Source organism: Talpa occidentalis, unplaced genomic scaffold (assembly GCF_014898055.3).
Source record: "Talpa occidentalis isolate TD23 unplaced genomic scaffold, MPIMG_talOcc4v2.1 talOcc4.3, whole genome shotgun sequence".
In the NCBI taxonomy this organism is placed as follows: Eukaryota; Metazoa; Chordata; class Mammalia; order Eulipotyphla; family Talpidae; genus Talpa; species Talpa occidentalis.
Window position 1 is genome coordinate 13,089,272 of NW_023603184.1, and position 22,751 is coordinate 13,112,022.

At 41.8% G+C, this 22,751-nt stretch overlaps 1 protein-coding gene across 1 annotated transcript in view; it reads left to right on the forward strand.

Annotated features, from left to right (window-relative positions):
• SLC1A2 (solute carrier family 1 member 2) overlaps window positions 1–21,542 on the forward strand; it is a 139,049-nt gene extending 117,507 nt beyond the window's left edge. Inside the window, exons 10-11 of the mRNA XM_037522462.2 lie at window positions 7,745–7,976; window positions 12,502–21,542. Of these exons, the coding sequence (XP_037378359.1) occupies window positions 7,745–7,976; window positions 12,502–12,573 (304 nt within the window). The 3' untranslated portion in view covers window positions 12,574–21,542. The remainder of the gene's footprint in view (window positions 1–7,744; window positions 7,977–12,501) is intronic.
• The last annotated feature ends 1,209 nt before the right edge of the window (window positions 21,543–22,751 follow it).

Here is a 22,751-nt window from a genome sequence, read left to right on the forward strand (position 1 = left end):
GGCTGCAGTGGATCCTTGCTAGGACCCACTGGGGCTCTGGCATTCTGGGGCCTCCTTTCATTCTCAGGAGGGGACATGTCTTTGGCTTCTATATCAGATGTGCACAGTGACAAGGGCTGGTGCAGAGGTTCAAGGCCAAAGTGCTCACGGTTATTCTTTAAACTTCCCCACGTGTGGTTTTTCTGACATTTTCTGGCATTTATTGGCATAGATTTCTAGGAGCCAGAAGGCACAGTATATGGACATGAGTTTTCTCCATTCACAAAAATAGTTCCTTCCCTCCATGTTCTTCCAAACTGAGGATCATGCAGTGGCTGAAGGGAAGAGGCACTTGAGGGAAGGCTGCAAGGAAGCCTGATCTCCCTGTAAAACTTGCCTGCTGCTGAGTTTAGGTTAGAAATGGAAAGTATCCATGGGCATGATCTGTTCTACCCCAGAGGGCTGTGAGGAAGGCTGTGGAGCTTCCACATTGATACTTTCATCACCAGAGAATCTCTGGAAATGCCTTTAATGGGAAGGTAAAGGGCAAACCGAATAACCTCTCTGTGTCTGCCAGTCTTTCTCAGGTAGTGGAGGCAGGGTCATCCCATGCTAGCTGGTGTGCTTTCTCTGCCCTGTGCACAGCACAAGAGACAGCATTTTTCATGACCTCTATTCAGATGTGGTCATCATGGGGCAACTGAGATTTGATAGAAGGGTTGGGAAGGAACTGGAGGAAGGAGACAGGGAGTCGGTGGGATTTGATAGGAGGGAAGGACAAAGGGAAAATGAGGAGATTGGCATCAGTGGGGGGACAGAGCACATAGTAGGAGCTCAGGAAATGCATACTAATTGTGTGATAAACCGGCCCTGTTCATGACAAAGACAGTGGGAGCTATTAAATTTCTGTCTGCTTCCCCTGTGACTCTGAGGGCTCTGCCTCTTTGCTCCTTGAGCTCCTGGAACCCCTGTGGTGTCCTTGCCTACTGTGACATTGCTTAGTCTCCTCTTGGCTTGGTTCTGAGGCCAAAAGTCAACCATCAGAGATTTATCTTTGTAAAATTATTATTATAGAGGCTGCCTTCCCCACCCTTTAGGATGCAAATACCTTTGATTGAGGAAGGGTAGGGAAATGAACTAATAGCATAGAGAATGAAGTAAAAGGAAGCTCAGTTTTCTCTACATCTGTTGGCAATTAATCCCTAAAGAGCCCTGTGTTTTCACAGATGAGGAAACAGGGGAGTCAGAAGGATCAAGTCTCTTGCCTGAGGCACAAGAGAGCTTGTGTGGCCAGTGTCACCCCACCCCACATAGCTTCCTAGTTAGAGCAGATCTGACAGTGGGAAGGGAGCAGAGAGTCCAGAGTGGAGGAGACAGCGTTCTCTACCTATCGGGTCACCCTGGGTTCTACTTATTAAGCAGGGAAATTTATGTTTGACCTGTATTTATCTCCTCCTATGATTAAACAAAACAAAACAAAAGACCTACGTAGAGACAAATGGGGTGCAATCAAGGTCTCAGACCCTCAGAATTCAAGTCCTCTATGGCCCTGATCTTAGAAGTCATTTGCCTCCAAGTCTGTTGGATGAGAGTAATATTTCATGAAACATCCAAGACCCTGCCTATTCCTGACCTAAATGTTAGCAAATGGAACAGGGCTGGGTCTCCCCCCATCTCCCCACGCAGGCCCTCACGTGCTCACACTTGCAAGGAGAGCAGGGCGTCCCAACTCCAGGGCTGAAACGTGCTAGCAGAAGGGAGTTGGCTGAACAGAAACACTGATGATACATTTGGATTAACTACATTGGTGAAAATGTATATGAGAAAACTCTATCCCAGGCTAGAGCTGGAAAAGAAGGAGGGAATAAGAACACTCCTCCTGAGTCTGAGCTCAGAAGAGGGCCACATAGCCAAGAGAAGAAGGCAAGGAGGCAGGAGCCCTGGGTCTATGCTACTCTTGGTAGAGCTATGGGCTAATTCCTTTCTCTCTGCTTGTGCCATGCGTAAGATGGGAACAATAGCTTATCAGCTTATCAGTTTGAGAGCAGAGTCTAGACCCAGTGCCCTTGAATGCCCTTTTGGTTTAAAGACTCAAACCAGGATTCTGCCCTGATGGATGTTTGTACACAAATAAGCATGAACATTCCTTTTAAGAAGAGAAGAAAAAGGGAGTGCAGAGCATCCTGGGAAAATGTGAACAGTGGTCTGTAGCTAGGTCAAATCTGCTTTGAATCAGTAATGGCAGCACATTCTTTCTCAAAAGCTAAAGGAGTTCTGGAAACACACTCTTGGTCATGGGCTCCATGGCTGCTGGGTGTTCAGTGTGAGAGTGAGGTCAAGGGGATAAGTTGTGATAGGGTCTGGGGGCAGACCGGCCATTCCCTGGTACGGGTCTGTAAAGGAAAAGCAGAGACAAAGAAAAAGGGGGATTTTTTTTTTTCCTCTCTAGGCAAGATTTGTAAGCTTTCACAACTCCAGCAATCTTTCCATTTAAAACCAAACAAAGCCTTCAGTGACATTTAATGTGCTATTGTGTTTGCCAATGGCTGGAGACCAGCCAGCCTCATTACTGCCCGCCAGGCCCTGGCTGCTGTTTAACAGGCAGGCTTAGCCGCTCTGTAATGTCATGGTGAAACCCATGTTCTGGACCCTGAAAAATGCTCGAGTCCTGCCACAACAAATGTGCAGGGCTGGTAAACCAGAGCCTCCACCAGGGTCCAAGAAGCCCTTCATGTCAGGAATCCTTGGCAGATATTTATAAGAGACCCCCCTAGATCCCCTTACTCAGAAGGCGAGATGGAGCAGAAACTGGGAGAGCACCAGGGAGAGGTAATCATTGGGTCTGGCCACAGGTAAGTAAAGAAAAGCTGAAAGGAAAGGCAACCCAAATGGATCTATGGCCGCTTTCACATAAGACTGCTGGTAAGATGATTTCTGGGGACACGTTCGCTAATTGAGGGGATGTCATTGAGATGGCAGTGTTAAGGAAGACCTTAAGTTGCCTCCGTCCTGCAGGGTGCATGCTGGAGCTCCACACGATTAGCATGCCTCCCTGGAAGGAGGAGAATACTTTTCTCAATCTTGAATATGCACCCAAGTGTCCTGGACATTCAGGAGGTCTGGGGCAGGGCCCAAGAATTGGCATTTCTAACAAGTTCCCAGGTGATGTGGATGATACAGTCCAGGAACTAACTTCCAGAAGATATGAACTTGGGGTAGGGGAAGGGGAGCAGGAGTTTCTGATTGTGGATATAGGTCCTCTTTTTAGAGTACCAGTGGACAGTTCACATCTCTACTCAGTAAAAATCAAGATCAAAAGAACCCAGGAGACTAATAACTAACACATAGTGAGTGTGCTCTACATGTTACGCATTCTTCTCAGCACTTTACATGGAGTTTTAAAAAGTCACAGCAAATTACAAAGCAGATGATAGTATTATCCCCATTTTACAGTTGGGGAAAACAGACTTTGAATGATGAAACATATCCCAATTTCATAAATTATAAATTATAATACTGGAATTCAAATCCAGATGTTTTGGCTATCCCCTATGTGTTCCAAGGATGCCAATTGAGGTGGTGAAAAAGTAAGCTGATCCTACGTTCAGCATGTATCTGAAGACTCTAGCTCTGCACATCCACATCTCCATCCAACTCTCGGGATGCCTCACATTTTCTCATTCAAAATAATTTGGGCTCGCCACGTTTCCCTCCTCCTTGTAGATCTTGCCCTCCTTCTTCACTTTTCACCACCAAAAAATCCAATGAGATGCTTTCACGGAACAACTCTCTGTCTAGAGTTAATCTGCTGGTGCCTCTTAGATAAACCATCCGTCACCTACCCTACTTCACATACCTGCCCACCCCAGCCTGACCATGTCACAGATGGATAAAACAAAACTTTGACCTTCAAGGGATTTTGACCATAGATGTGGTCAAAGTGAGAAAGAGCTATGTGCAAAAGAGGAATATGTAAGACTTGGTGGGGGAATGAGAAGTGACCTGCTTTTCTTTTCACTTGGACAAATAGGGACAGTAATAATGGTGAGCCACTGGGGCTTGAGCACTGAGGTGCTAGGTTAATCTTTTTTTTTTAAAGATTTATTTATTTATTTATACAAGCACTGGGTACAGTCAGAAGCTCAGGAGAGAGAATTCACCAGAGCCAGAGTGGGGATCAGAACAGGCAGAAGGACCGAAGTACACTGCTGAGGGGAGCAGCGGGTGGCAGGAGAGGTCTGCGCGCCATGTGGGACCCTCGCCGGCAGCCGGGGATTGAACCGGCACTGCAGAGGCTGCGGGCAGCAGCGCTCAACCACTGCGCCACTGGGGAGGCCCGCTAGGTCAGTCTTCCTGTGGGACAGTTCAGCGGAGGGCTTCTCAGATGGCAGTGCCTAGTTCGTACAGGCAGTTATCTTCTCTGTACACTTGGAGGGGTTATGACTTCTTTCCATATTTTACAAGTGAGGATAGCTAAGCGGGAAAGCCTAAATGATAAGTCCCACCAGAAACAGGCTTTCCACTCAGACTCGAATCTTAAGTTCATGCTCTTAACAGACACCTCCATGGGCCTTCCTGCCCTTCCTCATGGCAAGTGGCTTTAGGCCTCAGCTTTCCACAGCTGGGTCAGCCTTCCCAGCTCTGAGGCCTCAGAGACACCCTCTCTCCCCTGTGTGCCCTGCATTCTGAGAGGCATAGCAACGTGGTTTTTTCCTATTTACCAGTATTACCAGTATTTTACCTTTTTGTACCTACATAAGTGGCAGTTTACAGAATTCAATCCAAATATAAGGAATCAAATGAATTTGAAGTTCTCCCTTAACCCTGTTGTTTTGTTGTTGTTTGTGAGAACCAGGACTTTCAGACCATCCCGCTATCTTCCTGTGAGAGGGTTTAGAGAGGAAAGAGCAAGAAAGAGAGCAAGCACACCTTGGCGATTGCTTTCTGACTGGGAACCAGCTCTGTCAAGCCCCTCTTGTGTTCCTGGTGGGCCCCCAAAGCTTTGTCACCCATAGTGAATTCATTCAACTAAAGCTTCTGCTCTCTACCTCCTTCTCAGTCCCCACACGCTGCATCCAGACCCAAGGACAGCAGTGGACTCTCTAAAAGACACTCTCGCCTACAAGCTTTTGATAAGAGCAGGATTTCCTGAAGAGTCAGGACTGGGCCTCCCCTGGTGGCGCATCGGTTGAGCGCTGGGCTGCAAAGCTGCCCGCAGCCTCTGCAGCGCCGGTTTGATCCCCAGCCACCAGGAGGGTCCCACATGGCTCAACAGACCTCTCCTGTCGCGCCCACTGCTCCCCTTAGCAGTGTATTTTGTCAGTCTGCCTGTTCTGTTCCCCACTCTGGCTCTGGTGAATTCTCTCACCCTCCCATGTTTCTGACTGTACCCAGTGCTGTATAAATAAATAAATAAATCTTTAAAAAAAAAAAAAAAAAAGAGTCAGGACTGGTTGTAAGAGAAAGTGAAAGTATTTGACTGTGAAGTTTTCCACATGTGCACCATAAATTCCCATATCCTGTTTTTCAGTGAATTGTACTTCCCCAGAATTGGTCAGATATTTCCCTGGTGGCCTCAAAAGCAAACCAAAAAATCTGTCTTCTGCCTTCTCCATCTACAATCCTCTTTCTTTACCTTCTCGGTCCATGAATAAGTGGGTTATGCATGATGTCGTCACTTCCTCTCCTCTCATTCAAAAAAAAATTTTTTTTTTTTTGGCCTGTGGTGAGCTGCTTTCTGTTCCCGCCTCTTTAGCGAAACTCCTCTGGCCAGGTCAATAATGGCCTTTGTGTTCCTAAAACCAAGAGAAACTTCTTTTCCTATTCTTACCTAACCTCTGGGCAGTAGTGGGCATTGTCTACCACAGTCTTCTTGTTGAAACATGCTTCCCAAACTCTTCTAGCACCCACCTTTGCAGACTCTTATTCCTTTGCCCATTCCTTAAATATTGATCATCCTCAAGGTTCTAGACTAGATTGTCTCTTCAAGGATAAACTAAACCATCCATCCATGGTCTGTGTAGGTGAGGACTCCTGGTTCACTACCTGTAGCCTCGGATGTCTCTCTTGATCTTTAGTCCATATTCCAAACTGCTTGTTGGACATCTCCCCTTTGCTGGGTCACAGACCTCAGACCAATATGTTTGCTGAAACCAGAATCTTTTCCACCCCAGCCAGTTAGGCCCCATACATATGGCAGCACTGCCCAGTGGTTACCAAAGCCGGAAACGTGAGAAGCTGGAAACTCTTTTCTCTTTCATTCATTATAATCTGTCCTCAAGTCCTGTAATTCTGCCTCCTAAATTCCCCTCACAGTCATCTTTCTCCATAGCCACCACATCTTCACTGAGTGGAGTTTGCTTTTACAGCCTTCATTTCTTCAATGCATTCCTCATCATGGAACAAGTGTGACCATTCTCTTCAATGGCTCCTCATTATACTTGGGATAAATTCTTAACTCCTGAATTTGTGTGTTAAGCACATACGTGATTCAGTCAGTTCTTAGTTCCTGCCTCTCCCTGCACTCATTAACTATCCTGAATGCTTCTGTTTGCTCCTACCTCTTAGAATTTGCACTTTTTATTTCTCTCCTCCTTCTGGCTTATCATCTCAGACTCATCCTTAGGCTTTAAGTGAGAAACAATAGTTCCTGGGACCCAAGTATTGATAATACCTTCTCTACAGAATTCCATAGCACCCAGGGCTTATTTCTATTTGAACTTTTACCTCTCTCTAGTTGGGGAAATAGGCAAGGAAAAAGAGTGTAGGTTCTTGAGGGGTGAGGGAATAGCATGGTAAGAGTCTGGTCTTATTCACTGCTGCCTGGACAGCTGCCCACAGCAAGAGGTTATGCTATGTCTATCGAATACACAAATTGACAAAGAATTCAGCAGATGTCAGAGTTAATGTTTTCTTATTTCCAGTTCACTATTTTCATGCTCATGTGCTTCTACAGTCTTTAGTGAATATTCAAAGCATGCTGAGTATTTGTCTCATTTCATTTAATCTTCCTAATCTCCTGTGAAGTGGTGCTTCATCCCACCCCACAGTTCGCTGCTCAAATGAGAAGTGATTTGTTCAAGGGGAGTCAGCAGGGTTAGGGTTCATGCCCAGGTCTAAGGCCCTTTTCATCTTGATTTTGGTATCCAATATCAGTGTGCGTGTTTGTGTGTGTTGTGTGTTGTGTGTTGTGTGTGTTATATAACATCTGTGTCTGTACCACTGTGTCTATGTGTGTTAGGGGAAGAAGCGGGGGGTGGGGTGTAGGGAAAAGGCTCTAAGATTAGTTTTGACCCTTACAGAAAAATGAATTTTCTGCTATGGGAGAATTCAGAATTGGTTACTCTTTCCTATAGGATTAATGAAGAAGTGGCAGTAATTTGGAGTCTTGAAAGAAGTTTCTTTGGTTGAAATTGCTGGACAATTCCTGGAGTCTGGGCACTTATTCTGAAATCTGGCCACATTATTTTCCTTTAATTGTTCTTTCCCTCCTCCTCCATTTTCTTTGCTATTGTTTATTGGGTGTTTACCACACATCAGACATTTTATTAAGAACTTTATATTTTTTGTCTTATCTGATTTTCCCACAAGCTTATGAATGAAGTACGGTTTTTGTCTCTAGTTGACAAAAAAGGAAATCAAGGCACAACAGTTAGTACCTTGCCCCAGATGGGGGCAGAGGATCTCTCTGGTTCTAGACCTTAATCTCTCAACCATGACATGATAACCACTTTTCCACTAAACATTTTCTGTTCTTTGTCCCCAGGGACAGGATGAGAACATCAGTCAATGTTGTGGGTGACTCTTTTGGGGCTGGGATTGTCTACCACCTCTCCAAGTCTGAGCTGGATACCATTGACTCCCAGCACCGAGTGCATGAAGATATTGAAATGACCAAGACTCAGTCCATTTATGATGACATGAAGAACCACAGGGAAAGCAACTCTAACCAATGTGTCTATGCCGCACACAACTCTGTCATAGTAGATGAGTGCAAGGTACCGCTCCCATTCATGGATATCGAGACCTGTATATAATAGTGCATGCTCGTTTCTTTAAACAAACACAAAAGTCCTGCATGTATTATTGTCACGTTTAATTTCCTAAAGGCTCATGTAACCCAAGCTTCTCTGAGTGCCAGATCATCTAACTCTGTATCTAACATGGCAGGAAATGAATAGTTCTAGCAGAGAAAGAGCCGATCATTGCTTATTACCCCCCAGGTGATGCCAAACAACCATTTTGATTCCCCCACTCACTCACTCCATTAATTTGATTGGTTTTCTTGATGATTTTGCCCAAGAATTTGTGGTGTCTATGGTTATGTGGCCTTTCAAATAATTTGTTCCTGAAGTGAAACACCAAGAGTAATAACCAGAATCATTTGATTTATGTAGCACAAGTGTCCTTTCTTCCTATGTGACCCACAGCAAGTATCTAAGTGCTGTATCAAAAATGTGCCCACATAGCCATCATGCAGCTTTGTCCTCATTGTTTTTGTGGGAAGGGTAACTTTTAACCTCACAGTCACTTTGCTCCAAGAATGGGGGTGTTGTTTCAAGTAAAGGGTGACCACTCTTAGGGACAATTATCTATAGATTTATTTTTTAAAATATGACATCTCAGACACTACCTGGTAGCACCAACTTTCCTGAAGCATGGATGTTCTGGACTCTTCCTAGCTGTTGGGTGCTAGTCTTCAAGCTTGATGGGCTCTGTCTAGCCTACATTGTAACTAACCTGACATTGTCCAGACAGAGTGTCATGACCAGAGTGAAGCAAACTTGGAGAAACCCTGGCAGGTGAACACAAAGACAGCTCTGGGAGTTGGATTGCTAAAATGCTTTGAGGGAACAACTGTAGATAATCCAAACCCAACACAGATTTCTGATACCTTTTCATTGCTATTGACAAGACATCATGTAATAGTTAATTTCTCCCTGTGTTACTTCTGAGTCTTTCTAAATATACACCATCACTTCCATGAGGCAATTGAAAAGGAGACACAAGTAATTTTCTTTACTGGACTATTTAAATTAGGTCTAGAATTCTTATGGACCAGCCATCTCTTTTGCTCTTCCCCTTTATAACTGGTATATGTGTGGATGAACCAGGGCTCTGATATAAATTAGGGAGGGACCCCACCCATTAAGAGGCAATTGTATAATTAATTGACTCTTCATGAAAATGATTCAAATTACTGGACATTCAGATGTACTTATTAAAGGGCATACTCCATTCTCCCGGAAAGTTGGTATTTCCTACATCTAAATGATTGCTGGATTATTCCCCATCAAAATGTTTGTGGGAACAGGGGCTGGCATTCCTATGCAGTGATTTCTATTATATTTAAAAGATATTTATTGTGCTCCTTGTGGGGTTTATTTGAGTGCCCTGTCTCATTCCTATCATTTTCTATATTTTCACCATTAATCAAGTGTTTATTGAGTCTCCATTATCGTCAAAGCCCTGAATTAGGTACTGGAGGACAGCAAAATGAATGTATAATTTTGTAGTAGAGATAAAGCTTTAACCCACATGACTACCATACAAGCAAAAATGGTAATATGAAACAAATGAAATCACCATATATATTTTTAAATTTCACAGACATATATATATAAAGAATCCTAATGTTAATTAAGTGTGATTAGATAGGTATGGTCCTTTTGGAACTTCTCAAGGAGCTTCTTAACAAAATTGTATAGGACATGTTTTAAAGAGGATGGTAGGTGTGCAGATAACTTTAGCATTTAGACTTCTTGAATTGATTTTTCTTAAAGGACATCAAACTCATCAGGAAATATTTGTCTCATGTTTTTAAGCAAAACTATTCAAATGCTAAAGGGAAATATTTGTGAATTATCCCTATCACTAGGAAGTAAGGCCCCAAGGAGAGATACTATGTCTCCATTTATCACTGCTGTGTTCTGGCACCTAAGACAGTGCCTGGCACATAGTAGGTGCTCTATAAATATTTGTATTTTTTTGTCATCTTAACCATAGGCTTTATTTCAGAGAACTTTTTTGGCTATACAGTTCTGCAGTTAGTGGCTCAGTCTCTATATAATTGGCTGCCTAACCAACCATCTCTAAATTCTGAATTAGCCTTTAGAGAATCAATTAGTCAAACTGAGCAGGTTATGGAAGTAACGAAATGGCCTTGTTGATTTATTTTTTTTAAAGATTTATTTATGTGTGCATACAAGAGCTGGGGTACAGGCCAGAGACGCGGTGGGTGAGAGGATTCACCAGAGACAGAGTGGGGAACAGAACAGGCAGACTGACTAAAACACATTGCTGAGGGGAGCAGCCGGCAAGACAGGAGAGGTCTGTTTCGCCATGTGGGTTGCTCCCTGGAGGGCCAGGAATTGAACTCGTGCTGCAGAGGCTTCGGATTGCTTCAGGGTGCGGTGCTTAAACCCTTGGTGCGACCAGGGAGGCCCATGGCCTTGTTGATTTAAAAGCTATCCTGGTTGTTAGCCTTTTTCAATGAAGTGATGGTTTCAGCTCAGTTATGATGAGTTGGTCATTAACCTTTGATAGGTAGGGCAAACCAATCCCTCACTGTAGACAACTTAATTGAGTTGACACTGATATGCAAAGAGGCAGCCAAAGCTGTGGAGATAAATTTGCACACTTTTCCCAGAATATCTGAGTCACATTTATCATGCCTTTGAACTTCCTTCTGGTCCATTTCTAGTCTCACTGTCTTATTTATTTATTTATTTTTAAAGATTTATTTATTCATGCATACAGGAACTGGGGTATAGGCCAGATGTGCAGGAGGGTGAGAAGATTCATCAGAGACAGAGTGGGGAACAGAACAGGCAGACTGACTACAATACACTGCTTAGGGGAGCAGCGGGCGAGACAGGAGAGGTCTGCCGTGCTTTCTCACTGGCCGGCCAGGATTGAACCCGCGCTGCAGAGGCTGCGGACAGCCTCACAGCGCTGCACTCAACCACCTGTGTCACCAGGAGAGGCCCTCTAGTCTCACTGTTTTAAAAACTGAGATGGGAGACACCAAAGCTTACTACCAGTCCTTATCCATTTTTTGCTTTTCTATTACAGATTGTGATGGGATAGATTGGGGAGTGGAGTCCCAGCTTCTTTAACCTGGCCAGAAAACAAAATGACAAAACAAAACAAAAAAATTGTCTCCCAGATACTTTTTAAACAATACCCCAGTATTTAAAAACAACCAAAAAACTATCTCCCGTCTGTGCTGTCAGGTTTTCCAAAGGTACCCCAAAGTGATTTGCAATTTTGCACGTCTCTTGATCTGGGTCATCACTAAAAGCCAAATAGGCACATTCAAGGGCAGGTTGGACAGACATACGTTAGTCTCTGGCCATCTTTCCTGATGGTTCACTTCAGGGGAAACAAATTTGCTGCAGCTCTGGTCACACCTGAACCTCTTCAAGCATTGTTATGTCATCTGGATCTCTCTATTTTCAAACTCTTGCCTTGTAACAGTAGTTTGAAATGGTGCCTAGGTTTTTTATTTTCATCATAGTAACTGCATGCACTATGGTCTTGTTTGTTGCATGGTCTTGCTAATAAAAAAATGTGGGGGCCTAATGGAAATGGGAGGAATGAATAGTTTTTATTTTCACTTGCTTGGTTTGTGAAGGGCCCTTAGTTTTCCCTTCCTAGCATGTTGTGTGTGTTCCTAATGCATGCATGTCACTTCCACTTGGGGAAGAAGAAGGTCAGATTTCTTTCAAACATTGCTGCGTTTGTCATGTCTCCATATTCTAATGCTTCCATAAATCCAGTCTCTCCATTATGTGGAATATCAGTCGTGGGTTTAAGTTTGCACATGACGTTGAGGACAGACAGATGGAAGGTAAGCTAGGAAAATTACTTAGAAGTGGAGGGAAAACCTCCCATTCTGTGTAAAGGTTCAGTTCACTTATAGCCAGGGAAGTCTGGTCATTCTGCTGCATGTCTACATTGAAATAAATTTAGATCTTCATGTCACTGATCTCAGATTCTTCTTCTCTCCCTTTTAATTTTTAAAGACTGGAGAGCTAATTTGGTAGAGTCAAACCATCATGATTTTTTTACTGTAAAATTAAACATGAATAAAATCCACCTGGCCTTGTTGCAACTGAACCTTTCACATGCATGAGGACAACTAGCTGCCTAGTTCTGGTTTGTTCTCTGTGGTTGTGTGGAGCAGCACACAGGCACTGCTGTTTAAGAACAGCATTCTGGGGTGGCAGGTGTATTGTCCTCAGACACCCCCACAATCCTAAAAGCACAGAAGTTATCCTCCACCTGGTGAAGTATCCCTTATCCCTCAATGTCCCCCACAATCAATGTGTCTCTTTAATGTTCACAAATCAGTGGCGAAAACAAAGACCAGCTCAAAATCAACTTGGAAGGAACACTACTTGAAACTAATCCATTTTTAAGCTGCTCCGCACACCCGGGTCTGGTGCTACTCCACATAGCCCACGGGGTGGTGTCTGGTTGGAGGCCTGTAAGGTGGATGTTGATGGCAATTACTTTCAGGTGACTCTGGCAGCCAATGGGAAGTCAGCTGACTGCAGTGCTGAGGAAGAACCTTGGAAACGTGAAAAATAAGGATATGACTCTCAGCAAATTCTTGAATAGACTCCCCGGCGTGTCTTATGGTAAAAGAGGATATAAACAAGCTTTCTTTAAAAAGGAAAAAAAATGCATATATTTCTCTGTTTACTTAATCTGTTAGCTGAGGCTTAGAGGACCTGTTGAGTCAGTGGTAGGCACGGTGCGTGTCTTTGCCAAATAATGCTTTGTAACTGTCTAATGTTGTCACTTGTATTATCGTTTGATTGGATGCGGCTGGAGGAATTGGTTTGAAGTGAAGACACATTCTTGCCAGCTTCCCTTTTCTCTCAGGAGGCAGAACCGTGGGTGTTCTTTTCCCAGGAGACACTACTAAAGCAGCATGGCACACCCCAGTGGCTTGGGGCGATGAGCAGACACTCAGTGTGTATTCCTTCCAGTGTTTTCCATGCCTCACCTTGTGATGCACATGAAATTGTTAGAAGCCTCTAGACCTAATTCCCCTTAAATGTTTGGTAAATGCAAGTACCTGTCTTAGGGAAACTTGGATCATACAGTATATTCCTTAGAGCAGATCTTCAAAGAGAGTCTTAGTGGCAGCCATACTCAAAAGGCAGCTGATTATGGCACCCGTGGAATCTCTCCCCTGCCCTTTGTAGTTCCAAAGTGTGTTTCATAATTTGTTCTTCATTTGATAATGAATTAGGAAGTAATTTGCATATAACCACCTTATATATAAAAAAAAAGGGAACACAGTCAACGTAAATTTTAACAACATTCTAATACTCAAATTTGTCTCTATTTGGTTTGCATTCACCATTCGTAGTGAAATCAAGCTCTGAAGTTATTTGATCTATGCTTCACTTTCTTGGTTTCACCCATCAAATTCTTGTTTGGGTTTCTAACATAAAATTCAATTTTTAATCCCCCAATTATTTCCATCGTATTCTCATCAACCTTGAAGGCCTAATCATTTTACTCTCCTCACACATGGAGGAGAGTTGTGTTGACTGTTTCTCTTTTGATGCCATTCTCTTGATAAGAAGAAAAATGAAACATGGTTATCCATCGAATATGTAGAAAGCTATTTGTTACATTATATCAAAGCACATTAAAACCAGTTGCAGGACACAGCTGGAAGCAGATCCAATCTTCCTCCTAGCTCTCTCTATGGAAAGGAATAGAAAACAAGTATATGTGCACAATCCTATAAAGGTGACATTGCTATAGCAAGGTCAAGGCAAACTTGAACCATGAAGCAGGAACAAGAGATGGCTGTACCCAACATCATAGATGGAATCTTTTCAAGGCTGTGAAAGTTGGAGGGACTGAACATATCCTTGGAGTTGGCACAGTGCCTTGCAGACTGTGGGTAAGCAGTGGATCCTGAATGATTATGCAAGCTACATTTGTTAATGTCTCTACTATTATTTTTTATGGAATAACTCACAGTATTTTTGTAAGGTTGTTGGGTTTGGGAGTTTGTTAAGGACTTGAACCTGAATCATTGAGACATAAAGCACACTTGCCTCTAAGAACTATGTAGAACCACATGAGAGTGGGGTAGACATCTGAGACCAGCAGACAAATGCTGAGATTTTACTGAAGAGTCATAAGACCAGATTCTCTGAGGAGGGTGTGTTTATGGACTTCACATACCCTTTCTTGTTATCCCTTGTGACAATTTTTACCAAATCATATACCTTTGGAACATATAAGAGACATTAGATTCCATTTGTTTTTGCCTCATTAACCTTGTCTTTTTTTTTTTTAAATAAGGATCACTACTAATCAGTATTAAGCAGTTTTTTTTTTTTTCTTAATGACATTGGTCTTCATTTTTACCAGATGGTCAAGAACATAGCAGTGAAAATAACATCCTTATACCAAATGTTGTGGGTCAAGGGGACAGTTCCTGGATTTAGTTGTGAAGCTGCTGAGGATGGGCTTTGAGTTGTGCTTCCAAGAGCTTTTTATGGTGAGGAGAAGGACCAAGGCGAGGTATCTAGAATCCTGTGTATTTTGCCATGGCCAGCTTAGCACTTGTGCATGCCAACATGTTTCTTGCAGGAGTGGTTCCAGGTCGGTCTCCCCAAGACTGACTCCAAGTTTCCCAGTTTTCTCTGTCTTCAGCTCTTCCTAAAATACATAAAGGGACAATGCCTTTGAAAGAAATAAGGTGCACAACTTAACAAACAGGTTTTTCTGGTTTGAGACTATGCAATGTTTCAAGAGATTAAATAGACTTAGGATTTATATACATTTATCTGTGAATTCAATAAAACCCCAACATTTAAAAGACCAATTTCTCAAATTCAGGATTAGCCTGAAATTGCAGGGTATATGTAGAACTGACATGTATGACTGTGTCATCTGTTTTTTTATAGGTCCCAGTAATTCTTCTCATGCCATGTCCATTGAAGTTTTCCTCACCCAGTATATATGTGCCATAAACAGAGAAAAAATATCCAGAGTATACCTCTTACAACTTTTTTCTAAATAGGATTACCTGATATATATATATATATATATATACATATATATATACACACACATACATACACACACACATATGGAGAGAGAGAGAAAGAGAGATATTGATCTGAATAGGGCCAGCAGAGATATGAATGCTTATAATAATCCATTAATATTTGATAATGCAAAAACAGATGCATTGCGCCCTCTAAGGTATGTAAGTCAGGACTTTGGCATTACCATTTTGTTGTAGACTCATTCACTCATTTTAGGAATCAGAATCATTTCAGGAGAAAACCAAGTAAGTAGACTTCAAGCCTCCTTTCTCACTTTTTGCCTGTTGGGAAACCCTGGCGGAATTATTATTTGATTACCTGTTATAATTTCAGTGAATCAAATCCAATGAGTAAGAAGAATAACTTTATCTTTCAAGGTAAGAATTTACCTTAGATCTTTGCCTCCAGACAAAGAGCAATCAGAGAATCAGGAGATGGTCTAGATCCCATAGACCTTCTATATAGAGGCTTTCAGTGAAGAGCTCTGAAGTAATTGTCTATTGGTTTCAATTATTTTCTTCCCAGTGGGTGTGAGAATATGGTCTATCTTCTTGTTGCCTGTGGAAGTGACCATGTGCCATTAAAGATAAATATTGACTTCTCTCCAACTACTAGTCAGCTTAGATATTCATGAAAGTCAACAGGGCACCCAGATTCCTACTGGATCCTGAATTTAGACTGGTAGGAGGTGAGAAAGGGTTAGGGGGAATTCAGTTCAGGGGATGATGTACTGGTAGGTGATGACAAGAATCCCAATGACCAGTTGAACACAGGACCTCATGCTTGAACAAGTATATTATTTGCAAGCATATCTAGTCAAGAAGCTCTTTGGGAGTTGGGTAACTCATCTACTGGGCCCCCCCAAAAAACATGTTTTTGCAAATATCACACTTCCCTTTGTTTCCAAAAGCAAAAGTTGGGGTACAACTTCACTTTTGTCAGAACCAAGACTTCTATCTGTTCTGTATTTTCCCTGAAACTATAGCAATAAATCCAAATAGATATATACTGACTCAGAGATCATCTTCTGTAGTTCAGGCTCTGGACAAACAAGTCTCAGCAGCTCTTAGCTGGATGACTGTAAGTACTCAGCAGTTACACCCAGTGAAGGTGGTTCTTCACGTTTTTCTGGGAATCTTAGCTGCTCTTCAACTCTTAGAGCCATGCAGTTGTCTGAGGTTGCTTTGCTTTTATCCAAATGAATTTACTCTAAGCCAAGAAAAGGACCAAATGGAATTTTTCAGCTTTTGTAGTATTTGCTCTTTGAATAAGAATGTGGGGGTCTGGGAACCTAAGAAGATTAAGTATAGAGCCTGAAGGTGTTCTGAAGTGACAGTTTTGCAAATCTAATTGTCAAAGAAGATGGATGGTCTTAGTATCTGTCATTTCTAGCTAAAACACAGAAAAGGGCCACTGAGTGCCAACCAAGACAGGTTGGCACTAGAGATTGTCTTCCTTGGGTGGAGTGAGTTTGAAGCTGCTTGTGTCACCTTTGCTTATGATTTTCCTAAAATACCCAGTTGCCCACTTGTTCTCCTCTGTTCTTTATTCCACTTATTATTGTTGCTGCTTAAAAGACGTTTTAGTAAACAACTGTACAAATTAGTGCTGGTTGGTTTAGAAGAGAAAAAGGGAATTTAATTAAATAGTATCTAATCTCATAGCATCAATAGGTGATGACATGGCAGTTGGGTAGAGGAAACAGGTCACAGATTCTGCCAAGCTTTGTCTGTATAACTTACACAAGTCACTTTACATGCCCAAGGCTTGTTTCTTCCCATACATAAAATGAAGGCATTGTTCTGAATGATTAAAACCCCCTTCCAACCCTAAGAACCTATGACATTGTGATCTCTGTTTTAATCTCTTCTTATATATTAAGTTGAGGGGCCCAACATAATGCATTCTCAATTTGGATTTTTTGCATCCTCTTTAGGGAAAGTTACTTTCAAGTCTCTCCTAATTCGATGTTTTACAACAAACTTAGAAGATGGCCTTGTTAATCCACAGTTTGGTGTTGGTGGGACGCAGATATCCTTTATAAAACTGCCCTTTGCTTAAACTCACTGTCTTACTAGAAAAATAGCAATTCAGCTCAGGGAACAATGCCACAGGAATCTCCATGAGGAGATAGGACAAGTCTGCAGCTTCCCTTAAGGTCTTGCATCATGCCTGCTATGGCAACAGAGCCCACGCCAATGCCCACAACACACAGTTTTCTCCAAACAGTCCCAATTACCAACCCAGTATGGGAATTTGGGAGCCATTGGCAAATTGTCTTGAATGTGCTTATGAAATTTGGTGCAAGACTTACACAATAACAGCAACTGGAAATACCTTCCCTCTCTGTCTCTCTGCCTGTCTGTACACAGACACGTACATCTACCACTCGTGAGCTGGACCAAGTCCTCTCGCTGAAGAGTGATGCAGGGATATTTGATGGATTTCCTTTTCAGATTTTCCTCTTCACTTTTGTTGTGGCCAGCACATCCCAGGTAGAGAAGCTCTTTCTTATAAGAAAGGAGGGCTGGCGCTCTTTGACCACTTCAATGCTGGAGAAGTTTCTAGGTGGATAAAATGCATGGTCTGTCTGTAAATGTAGGGGTCATGAGTCATGGCTTTTAAATAATCTCTTGCAGTTTCTGGTATTTCTGCAGGAAGCTGCTGCTTGCTGCCTTACTAAATGCAGCCTACCCTTGCCAGAGAAGACTTCAGTGCTTCAGATTTGGAGGAGATGTTAGGCCAGACTAGGGTTTGTGTTAGAAAAAAAAATGTTGAGTTCAGAAGACAATGCAAGAGCAGCAAGAAAAAGGCTATCTTACCCATAAAAGAATCTATGGAGAAATAAGACACTCCTGCATTTTTATTTCCATTCACTGTAATATCCTGAATAGTTATTGATCAGTTTTTTCTGTGTCCAACCTTGCTTCACCTTCCTACCTCCAAACCAAGTATCCATTTTGATATTTTTATAAGTCCTACTGTTGGTAAACAGGGTCCTTTTGTGCTGAGACTACAGAGAGCTACTAGAACAGATCCACTGCTTTGCAAAGCCAGCAGGTGACCTGGAGCACAGGTAGCAACAGGTTCCCAGTTACTCTAGAGACACCATGGATCCTTGGGTGTGTGTTGGAATGCAACAGCTGTCACTCCTGCCACTGTCCCCTGCGGAGATGGGGCTGATGCAGTTGGAATGTCTCTCCTCCTGGGACTCTGAGTCTTCTCCTGGCAACCATTTAACCAACCTGCAAAGGGCCTGCTGTCTATGGTGGAAGAAGGTTGGTCTAGCACATCTCTGGGGGTTCTCCCCATGGAGCAAATTCTCTGAGATGTGTCACCAGAAAGCTGGCACTCTGGTTGCTTAATATTCCAGGAGAGTTATTTTCCTTACTAGGAACCCTACCTTTGGCATCCAGATTTTACACATTACCCTAATTCCCCCCTTCTCCTCTCCCTGGGAAACCTGGGCATTGCACCCCCATGTTGCACAACACAGATCAGATTATCTGGTCACTATAGAGATTTGTATATAAAAAACTAATTTTGTGAGAATTTTTGTACATTGTTTTTCTATTTGTTTTTTACAGCTTGAGGAAAGAGCTAGCAAACTGTGAATCTAATTTGATCTTGCAGTCAGCAGATATATTTTGGCTTCCTGGTAAGAACCTATGTTACTGGGAATGAAACATTGCTCTCTGATCAGTATTGCACCCCAAACTCACAAATTTCTCCAGCCCATTCTTATATTCTTCTTAAATCCCAGGGTTTCTTTGTTATTATTTATAAAGAGCATGAGGAATGTATTTATAGTCTTGGATGTTATATGTTTGATATTACGTTAGTCTTTAATAATGTTATAGGTTTGTATCTATTCTTCATAATTCATAAAGAACTCAGTATAGACTGAACGAATCTATTTAGTATCTGTAATTTTGCAGACAGATATTTTCGTATGGTGTTTTCTATATAATCACAGGTGTAGAATGATAACTCATACAGAACAGGACATTTCTACAGCAATTTAGAGTTGTCAGTTCTTCCCTGAGCATATAGCCACATTCAAAAGATTTAAGAACCTAGTCCTTTGTGATGCAATGAACAAAATGACCATAAAGAACAGGAATCCTTTAAATCCCTTAGCTAGCTAGAATGTGCATTTAAATAATTAGTCTTTTTAATTTAAGGAACGGTACTGATGCCTCTGTTTAACACCAGACCTTGCTTTTCCAGTTAAGCATTTAAAATTTCACTTTTTTCTCTAAGAAGATGAAAACCAAGGTGATGATAGTGGGGTCAATTCTGTCTCAGAATTTTCTATGCCTTCCTAATTATTTATGTGACCATCGAACTAGGAAAACTCTTAGTAACAGAGACTGAGGGTGATGCTAGGAAGCAAATCAGGACGGATTTGTTGCAGTTCATTTTTGCCAAGCACATTAGTGGTAAATGTCACATTGTAATGTGAATTGAGCACATATTTTTAATAAAAAAATTATTAGTACCAGCTGTGAAGCAATACTCATCACTGGGACTGGAGGTGGAGGCTTAGAGTCACACTGAAATTGTTTAGAAGCAGCCCAGGTAGATTCTGTCCTCAGGTGAATAACAATCTATGTAACTTCCCCAAACGGCAAATCATAGCCACTGCAAAGACAAGGGGGGGTCTTCCTCCCGCCACCAAACACACTTCCTGAAATGGTTGTAGGGCTCCCATATTTGCCACTTGTGTAAAAAACAAAAAAGTTACATAGGAAGTGTACTAATATGTCTTTAAACCCTACCCGAACAGATTAGATGTGCCCTTAGCTGGCAATGATGTATCTGTGGTTTTCCAGTACAGATAGCTGTCAAAGCATGAAGTTCTTATGTGTGCACAGTAATGCTTGGTTCACGCATGAAGAACAGTGCCTATGCACTTGTGTGGCTATAATGTAGGTATCTATGTGTAATTTCAGTGAAATGGTGTATAGATGTTTCATAATTTAAGTTAAATGTTATTTTTGGCTGTTCATCGAAATGCGGTAGATATGTTGGTTGGTGTTTTTGAAAACCTTTCTTTTCCTCCTTAGATACATAGTAGTGAATCTTTTCCCCTCTTCTTTGCTGTGACTTGAGGATGTATATCAGTGAAGAACTTACCTGTGAATCCTGTGTATTGATGATTGAAAATCTGTGTGTCCGCATCTTTGTAAATAAACATTTCAGAGCAGGCAAGGGTTAGATGTGCGTTCTGATTCGTAGCGAAAGGTCATATGATGCCTGTGCACACACAGCAGTGAAACTTCTGATTATCTCGGTGTAGGTAGGTTTAGAATGAGGACCTCTCCTTACGGTTCTCCATGGCTTGGTGGATTGGACTCTGAGAGACAAAAGGTTAACCTGTTACTGCGTGTGGTTGAATCATGTCCTGAGGTCTGCCTCTTTGGTTGCCAAATACTGATGAGGATGCTCACAACTTAGAGGTTCTAAGGGGCCCTGTCCTCCTTGCTTCTTGAGTCAGGTCAATAATTGGTGAATAGCTCTATTGACTGTCAGTCACTGGCTAACATCCATGCAGGTCAAACTCCATAAAAGCACAGTTCTGCTAGAAACCTGCACAGTCATCTGTAGGAAGATAGAGCTCTAGAAGTAAAGGAATGGTTAGTGTACATCTTGGTGTGCAGAAGGGCAACTGAGGAAGAACAGATCCCACCTATGTTGGAATATGACCTTGACCTGGTAGGCTCTGTGTGCGTGTTGAGTGGTTGAAGATGTTCACGAATGCAGTTGTACAACTGTCTCTTAAAACACACACTCTCTAATTATCCCGAAGTGGAATGCTGTGAGGTCTATAGTCCCTGCATCCCCGTTTCCCCTGCAAGGACAAGAAAGGCCCTGTGCAGTGGGGAACACTGTGTGTCCCTCTTTTCACATGAGCTCTCCTGAGGGCACAAAGCACATTAATTTGCAGTGACTTCTCGAACAATCAGAATAAGGGGATGTAAATGGTGGACAAACGCATTTTCCCTTGAAAATGTGGCTTCTTCAACGCCAGTCAAATTTAGGTTGGAAAATTTTACTGAAAGAAAACTGGCCTTTAGGCAGGATTCTCTTTGAAGATTCTTCTATGTCCAGAATGAAAGGTAATTGTTTCTCTTCATTCACAATCCCCATTGGTCTATAGTCACGTAGCATAGATTATCTACAGCACATAGTGTTTAAAGACTAATGAATACAGAAAGATAAAATCTTCAACTAATTTTTGGGTTATTTCTTACCTATGGACTAGTAACCGCCTTGTTGGCAAAGCACATTTTGGGTAATCAAGGTCCTTTGTTTTCACCTTTAGCTTTCTAAGCTTTCTTACAATGTGGACTGATGACTGTAACATTTCGTGTATAAAATAACTGGACATTCTTTATATACTGGAAATAATCTGTGAATCCAATATTTCACTAAGTGTTTTAACTTTTGTGTATATATCTCTCATCAATAAATGTGGATTCCAACTTGGTTGTTGCTTCTCCTTCAATTATTATCTTCAAACTTTGTTGCTTACACTGAAAGGGTCTCCAGTGTTCCTGCTGGAGAAATTTATGGGTTGAAAACTGCAGTGTCTCCAACTCAATATATTTAGAAAGTCTAGATTTATGTGTAGTCACATCTTATGCTCCCAAGTTAGTAAGTGGGACAAAAAATGGTGTAAAATCAAAATTATCTGCATGAATCAGTATACTGACTCTTAAAGCTCTCTTCCAAACATTGCATATCTTATTTCTGCTCATATTTCAATGGTCAAAATAAGTCACATGGCTCTACCTAACTTCAAGGGAATGGAGACGTGCAACCTTTAAAGTGTTTGGAAAGAAAACTGGAAATAACTGGTGCTCAATTGACTATCAGTTCATTTAAAAAAATAAAAAGACCTTCAATCATTCATAAAGGACAGAATCTTTCAGTAAGCCCAACATAGCAAGTTTTTCTCTAGCATTGGAAAAATCATTACTGTGGAATTAGGTGGCAAGCATTCAACAGTCATGTTGTAGAAATAAAATGTAGGGTCTTCAAACTCAGATCACATAGCATAATGAGATTCTCATACCAGGGATAGAATGGAAGTCCAGAGAAGACGCCACACTCCAGAGCACCCACGTAATAAATAGAAGGGCTTGATAGAGTTGAATTGTTCTCTTTCTTCTGGGGAAGGAAAGGAGGCAAATGTGTTAACTTAAATGAGTAAAATAAATAGATGTGAAATATCACAACTCTTCACGAATGTCAGCAATTTCTTTAAATTGTGGTGAAAATGGACACTTGATTTAAAAAGATACTTTCCTCTTCCATTGGAGGCTCTGTATTACATCCAGATTCAAATGCTATCAGATCTTTTAAAAAAATGATTAATGAAACAGAAAACACAGAAATCAAATCTTTAAAAAAAAGTGATTTTAAAATTTGAAAAAAAAAAATGCCATCAATCTTAATTATATAAAATATACTCATCAGTAAATTTCTGGGCTGACATTTTGTTTTAAGATAACAACGAGCCACAAATCAGAGTTGAGAGCCACAAATCAGAGGTGAGACAAACATAACACTTCAGTATTTTAACTACCACTGGGTTCTTACCCAAGCACTTCTTCAAAGGAGATAAGCAGAAAGAGGGCCTCCCCGGTGGCGCAGCGGTTGAGCGCTGGGTTGCGA